Here is a 7,216-nt window from a genome sequence, read left to right as displayed (position 1 = left end):
ATATATATATATATATTTTTGAGGCAGAGTCTCACTCAGTCACCCTGGGTAAGGTGCCATAGTATCGTATCTCACAGCAACCTAAAACTCTTGGGCTCACGAAATCCTGTTGCCTCAACCTCCTGAGTAGCTGAGGCTAAAGGCACCTGCCACAATGCCTGGCTACTTTTAGAGACAGGGTCTCACTTGTGTTCAGGCTGGTCTCAAACTCCTGAGCTCAAGCAACTTACCTGCCTCGGTCTCCTAGAGTGCTAGGATTACAGGCGTGAGCTACTGCTCCTAGCCAATTTCCTTTTTATTTTGAAAATAATTTTCTGTTGTAAGCAATTACATGCTCTCTATTCTTGTGTTGTAAAACTCTGCTATTTTTTAATGCATTGTCCATGTGCAACTGTCTTACTCAAGATGACATGCACACATTCTCGCCTGTAATCCCAGCACTCTGGGAGGCTCAGGAGGGTGGACTGCTTGAGCTCAGGAGTTTAAGACCAGCTTGAGCAAGAGTGAGACCTCATCTCTACTAAAAGTAAAAAAACTAGCCAGGCATCATGTCAGGTGCCTGTAGTTGCAGCTACTCAGGAGGCAAGAAGATTGCTTGAGCCCAAGAGTTTGAGGTTGCTATGAGCTATGATGACCCTAAGACGCTCTACCCAGGGCTACAGAGTGACACTCTGAAACAAAAAAAAAAAAAAAAAAAAAAAAAAAAGAAAGGAAGAAAAAAGATGACATGCACACAGTCAAGTGCACAAATCTTAAGTGCGTGGCCCCATGACTTTTGACACATAGAGACCTGGGTAGCTACACCCAGGTCAGGCAGAACAGACCTAGCCTGCCTGGTAGGAAGATGAGACTTTTCACTTAAGAAGATCTCTTCTGAATTCTGAACTGGTATGAAGACATGGTGTGCTCTAAACAAACACACACATAAATACAGAAATGCACAAACCATGCTGTGAGCTCTGCCTGTCGCCTGGAGAGTGGAGCTGAGCTTGCAGCCACATCCCTCCTTTGAGCACAGAGCTCCCACCCGGGTTGGACGGAGTTCCTGGAGGGCAAGGACTGTGCCTGCCTCTGTCTTCACCCTCAGCGTCTGCACAGGCTCTGGGCCAGAGCAGGGCTTTTGGAAACATCTGGCTGGAGGGGTCCTTGGTGAGAGGAGGGTGATGAGGGAGTTGGGGTGATGGTCACACATGGCAGCCACCACCTTGTCTGTGGACACTGTCTGTCCTGCTGCTCTTCCTATCAGCCTGGCATGGTCCCAAGAAATTGTTGCAGGCTGGGGCCCCACTGCACACAGAACAGTTGGGGGAATTTCTATATTTCCTATTGACTGACTTCTTGAGTTACTATCTGCCTCAACCCTCTTGGACAGTGGTTCTCAACCTTCCTAATGCTGTGAGCCTTTAATACAGTTCCTGTGGGTCGTGACCCACAGGTTGAGAACCTCTGCTCCAGGAAGGCAGGGCATTTATTTATCATTCTATCTTCAATGCTTAGGACAGTGGCTGGTGTATAGCAAGTGTACAGCAAATATTTATTGAGTGGGCAAGTGAATGAATGAACATTCTAGGTTTTCAGAGGCTGGGGATGGGGGGAATTGGCACCCATGAGAGGCCCATCTCCAGCTGTGTGTTTCTCTTCCAGTCGCATCAAGAGCAATGTGGATGGGCGGTACCTGGTGGACGGTGTCCCCTTCAGCTGCTGCAATCCCAACTCACCACGGCCCTGCATCCAGTACCAGCTCACCAACAACTCGGCACATTACAGCTACGACCACCAGACAGAGGAGCTCAACCTGTGGCTGCGTGGCTGCAGGGCTGCCCTGCTGAGCTACTACGGCAGCCTCATGAACTCCATGGGTATCGTCACGCTCCTTGTCTGGCTCTTGGAGGTAGGCCGGGCGCTGGGCCGGAGGGGTGGAGAGCTGTCTCTCTCCTCAGAACTAGCCTTCAGTGGCTATGGGTCGGAGCAGCCTGGGCTCAAACCCTAGCTCCCTATTTATTTTTATTTCTTTCTCAGCTCTTAAAAAAAAGCAATTTATTGAGGTGAAATGCACAGAACATAAAATTCAGCCTTCTAGGCTGGGCGCAGTGGCTCACACCTTTAATCCTAGCGCTCTGGGAGGCCAAGTCAGATGGATTGCTGGGGCGTAGGAGTTGACGCCCTCCCTGTATTGATCATCTCAGGTTAACCTGTTTCATAGACTGAACATGCCTCAGGTATAAACATCAGCACAGTTGGCCTAGTTCCTTGTGTTGACCACTTCTGTATGTTGACCAGGTCATTAGAGTCCCTAGGGTGGTCAACTTACAGAGGTTCTACTGTATTTGTTTCTTGAGATATGGGTTACTATTTACCTACTAGTTTACTTATTTGTGGGCTCATCTTCTCTTATCTGTAATGCTTAATTCCTCCCTGTAGGTACAGGGCTTGATTGCAAGCCCTCAGTGAGTGTGCTGAATTCATTTATTCTTTCATTGAAGAGGTATTTCTTAAATACCTACTGTGCTCCAGGTACTAACTCCAGATGTCTGCTTTGAGCTACTCGGACAGGAGAAAATCCAGACTCCAAAATCCAAATGTACAAAGTCAGAAACATGAGGTAGAGAAGCATTTACTGTCAGAGAAGATTCCCTGAAGGGTTCCTTTAAGTTAGTTCCTTCCCTAGTGCTATGGAAATTCACTGAGTTTATCATGTCTGTGGCTGACATACACTCACAGCATGGCACTGCCCAGGGAAGCAAACACAGTATATTCATCACCATTTATTGGTCACCAACTCTTGGAAGCAGAGTCTGGTGAGTGAGGGGGTAGAATGAGGAGAGACGCTTACTATTAGAAGTTTAGACAGTTACATCAGTTAAAACCCATGAAAAGAAGACTGAAAAGATAACAGAGGTAGTGGGGAGGCGAGGCTCCATTGGCTGCCTCTCAGCTTACACTCCTGTCCAGGAATTGAAAGATTGCTTAAGATGAGGACCAGCTTACTGGGAACAGGGAGTTTGAATGCATGATTCTTACTTGAGGTGTTTAGAGGGCAGAGTTCTGATGGACGACACAAGGGTAGCTGAGCCTACTGATAGGATTCTGACTTTGCCTTGCCCTCTTGGGCTTCACAATCCAGTGAGGAGGTGACATCTATGTTATGAACCCCAGGGAAGACTGTTACCAAGTGCAAAACTCACAGTGCTGTGGGCTCCCTTCAGGGAAGTGGGAGGCGATCAGAGTGGATGCATTCACACCAGGAGGACTTCCTGGAGGGCGTGACTTTTTCCACTGTAAAAATATTTATGAAACTTTCAATGACAATAACAAAAATCTTAAACTCTATCAGTTACTGTTATCATTTACTACCATAGTCATAAAATGTCCCCAAAGCATTCATTTCACAGATATTTCTGGTGCTATTCTAGGTGCTGGGATAGTGGGTGAATCAGATGGGATAAGGGCCACTCCTGCCTTCAGGGAGCAGCCTCATCCTCTCCATACAAGGAAATGCAGATGACAGCAAACCAGGAATTCTTGCAGAAACACGTGGCTAATGGAATATTATTAGAAAAGTGAAAACAATACCTACCAAGCTGGATAATAACTAATTGCTTTTGACATGCCTATTCGTCCTTACTGTGCATAGGCCCTGTGTGCTCTGTGCATACTGAAGTGTCCTGGCAGGCACCATTTCATCTGGGAATCTGCAAACCATGAAGCAGGGTTTCCCAGGCACACGGCTGGTGAAGTGCAAGGCTGGGTCTGAACCCAGGCATTTGGGCTCCAAGTCTGCCAGGATGAGTGACAGAGAACGAATCCAAATTATGCATCACCCGCACCCATTCATCACTATACTCATCAAAATAACAGGGAAACCACACATCATAATGTTTGCAGAAAAGGAGGTGACTCTTTAATTTCAGCTGACAAAGTTACTGAACACCCAATATGTGCCAAGCAACATGCTAGGAACAGGGCTGGGGTGTGGCATGGAGGTGAAGGAACCCGGGACTAATGCACCCAGCATGGGAGTGCCTAGAGAAGAGAGGATGAGCAGTAGGGGAGCTCAACAGGGGCTGAAGCTAAATTAACAGGTGACCAGGGAGAGGAACAATGCCTGGGGCAGAGAACAGCAAGTGCTGAAGGCCAGAGGGAGAAGTAAGGGGTGTAGGTGGACCCAAAGAAGCCCAGGGTAGCTAGGAGGGGAAGAGGAGAGGAGATGAGGCTAGGAAAGGGAGCACTGAGGCCAAGGTGAGGTAGGGCAGGCTGTCACCAACCCAGACTCGTAAAGCCCACTTCATTTTAAGGACCCCAGGGAGGAACATGCCAGAGGCTCCTGAGGTTTCCTAACAGCCCACCTCTAGCTCCTTCTCCTAGACCTCCTCTAACTCTCCTCTCCCTCTCCAGGTGAGCATCACGATTGGGCTGCGCTACCTGCACACAGCACTGGACAGCGTGCCCAACCCGGAGGAGCCCGAGTGCGAGAGTGAGGGCTGGTTGCTGGAGAAGAGTGTGCCCGAGACCTGGAAGGCCTTTCTGGAAAGCTTAAAGAAGCTGAGCAAAGGCAACCAGGTGGAAGCTGAGGGCGCAGACGCGGGCCAGGCCCCAGAGGCTGGCTGAGGGCCCCAGGGCCCCCTCCCCTCCCGAACAATGAGCAGTAGTGGACTCCAAGAAATGCGGATACCCCTTTTGTCCAACTCTGAAAGCCCAAATCTCCCAAGGAGGGCACCATCTTACAGACTCTTCTTGATGGTGGAATTTAAAGTTTAGAGTCCCTGAAGCATTTGGCAAACGTTTGTTGAATGACTGGCTGAAAATGTGAATGAATGAGCCCCCCTCAGGCCTACTGCACTAGGATACCCTCATGGTGACTCAGGGGCCTCTCAGTGGATGACTAGCCCAGGACCAGCATTCTCATAGCACACAAATTCAGTTCCACCCTCTGGCTACTGGCCACATCTGAGGGCTGCTCCCCCTTTAGAGTCTGCCTGTTATGAGCTCCAAGTTGCCTCATTCTATACCCAAAGAGTCACTTGGTGCATAAGCCCATGAGTCTGAAAAAACGATGGCCACGTTGTCTTTGTTTTTAATGCCAAGATTGACAGATTGGCCATTTTGTTTGCTTAATGCCTGAAGGTGAGGGAAAGTTATACTTAATAGACTCTTGAAGCATTAAAGGGTCTAAATCGGAATTCTTCAGTCACGGAGCAAGAGAATTCTAAGGCAAGGGATTATTTCCCCCCACCAAAATAGAGTGAATGGCCTGCTTTTGTGTCACATTCATATGCCCTCAGTCACTTAGCCCAGAGTGCACCGTGGGTTGAGGACGTCAGGTCGTTGGCATGTTACAGCAGCACCCTAGCCCTGAAGTGCCGGTGGCCTCCTGTCGCTTGTCTGTAGAAGCACCAGCTAAGATTGCTGCCCTGGTGTGGAAGAGCAACAACCAGACAAGGGTCTATAATGGAGATCAGGCCTCCTCTCTTGGTGGGCCCAGGGACACTCACACAAGTGGCCGTGACAGCCCCCGCAGACAACACTAATTGTCTATGGTGGAGGGCAAGGAGTCCTCTGGGAGTTTCTCTCTGTTTTTTTCCCCAGATACCCACCCTGCAAAGCACTATTCCTGGAATGCTTCTGCATCGAAGATGATTGAGGTAACCCATCCTCCTGAGCTAGCAATCGTTGAGAGTTTTCACTTCCTTTAGGAAAGCCTTCTTTGAAGCTTTCATGGGAAGGAGAGAACAATTTCAGACAATCCCAGGCCCCTGGTGACCAAATCAAGGCAAGGCCCAGCACCATCCTCCTGGCTGGATGAACATTCAAGAGAGTTCATTCCTACCTGGCAGGAGATCAAAACCAGAAGGCAGAAAATGCAAAGGAAGCTCATAACTTCCCTCTGCTTCTAATCCAGCAACAGTGTTTGGAAACAGGTTACTTTGGATGAATTCAGGTTCAGCTTTGTCCTAAGAATTTCAGTGTAGAGAAAACAAGATTTCTGGTGCTGCCTGGGGTATGCTCCAGGGCTGTAATCCTCCTAAGCGGAAGACTAGATCAAAGATGTTTGGACCCTGTTAGACTGTGGTCCCAGGTTTAATTAGACTGCGGTCCCAGGTCTAATTAGACTGCTGAGTCTCCTAGAGACCAAGGAATAATCTGAAAATGCTGAGCCAGCTATCTCTAGCAAGGGTCCCCGAGTTCTCCATCTCTCAGGAGTGCTGAAAACCATGGTGAAAGTGCTGTTCTAGGCCCACATATGTAACTATGCTGTTAACAGCTGTGTAATAAACATTAAAAATTATATGAAAATCACTTTTATTAAATGACTGTTTTAGTTCATGCAACAAAATATATCATGGGATCCCCTAAGATGAGTAGCCAACCCGAAAGGGGAAACACTGGCAACAATTATTGTCACCAACATGGCATGAGCACCATGCCTGTCCATCTTGGCTTCTCTTTTCTGCAACAGTGACCATCGAGTTATTCAAATCATCTCAACATCTGCTAGAGCTGAACTTAATATGTAGAGTTTTAATTGGGTGATTTAGGCAAAAATTCCAAGCCACTTTTTTTCTTCTGCTCTGGTCAAAACATATTTCCACAAATAGGGAAATGAATCTCTAAAGGCCAAGTTATAGGGCAGATATGAACCACCTGAGAATCTGAACGCAGCTGGGAGGACTGAGGGTGAACTGAGTCTATGATAAACCTCACCAGTTGGTTAAGAGCAGACCTAGGGTTGATTGCATCCTAACAGGTCTTCTGTTAAGGAAGCCAGGAAGTTGCTGGAGAAGGCTTGCCACCCCTTCTGGTTACCTAGTAGTGTCCAGTAAGACTCTGGTACCAGCTTCCTCCTTGTGTCTTAACTTCAGTCTTTCTTGAACTAGGGTAAATTTATTTCTCCCAAGAGACTCAGCCAGATTTTAAAGTTCTGTCAGCCTAGACCAGTAGTAAGTAAAGAGAGGGCCTTAGGACTTCTGTTTTAAAACACTCATTCCATAGTGAAGTATGATTCCTTATTCTGAACATTTAGGAAGCTGGGTGTCCTAGAATTTATGGCCCGAGTTCAAGAACCTACAGCCTCTTTGCAACATGCTTCAAACCCAGAACTGAGTTGTCAGGGAATAAGCCCTGAGTAACCTCAATATGGGTTAATAAGATTAGGGGCTTGCTCTGCACCTTCCCTGCTCCTCCTTGTCCGGGCACCTGTTCTGCTAAGGCAGCAGGT

At 47.8% G+C, this 7,216-nt stretch overlaps 1 protein-coding gene across 1 annotated transcript in view; it reads left to right on the top strand.

Annotated features, from left to right (window-relative positions):
• PRPH2 (peripherin 2) overlaps positions 1-4,810 on the top strand; it is a 15,843-nt gene extending 11,033 nt beyond the window's left edge. Inside the window, exons 2-3 of the mRNA XM_003789195.2 lie at positions 1,645-1,891; positions 4,396-4,810. Coding sequence (XP_003789243.1) covers positions 1,645-1,891; positions 4,396-4,608 — 460 coding nt within the window. The 3' untranslated portion in view covers positions 4,609-4,810. The remainder of the gene's footprint in view (positions 1-1,644; positions 1,892-4,395) is intronic.
• Positions 4,811-7,216: the final 2,406 nt, after the last annotated feature.

Source organism: Otolemur garnettii, unplaced genomic scaffold, assembly GCF_000181295.1.
Source record: "Otolemur garnettii isolate 467f Iridium unplaced genomic scaffold, OtoGar3 scaffold00031, whole genome shotgun sequence".
NCBI lineage: Eukaryota > Metazoa > Chordata > Mammalia > Primates > Galagidae > Otolemur > Otolemur garnettii.
The sequence above is the reverse complement of the archived record's forward strand: the minus strand, read 5'-3'. Positions and strand labels throughout refer to the sequence as shown.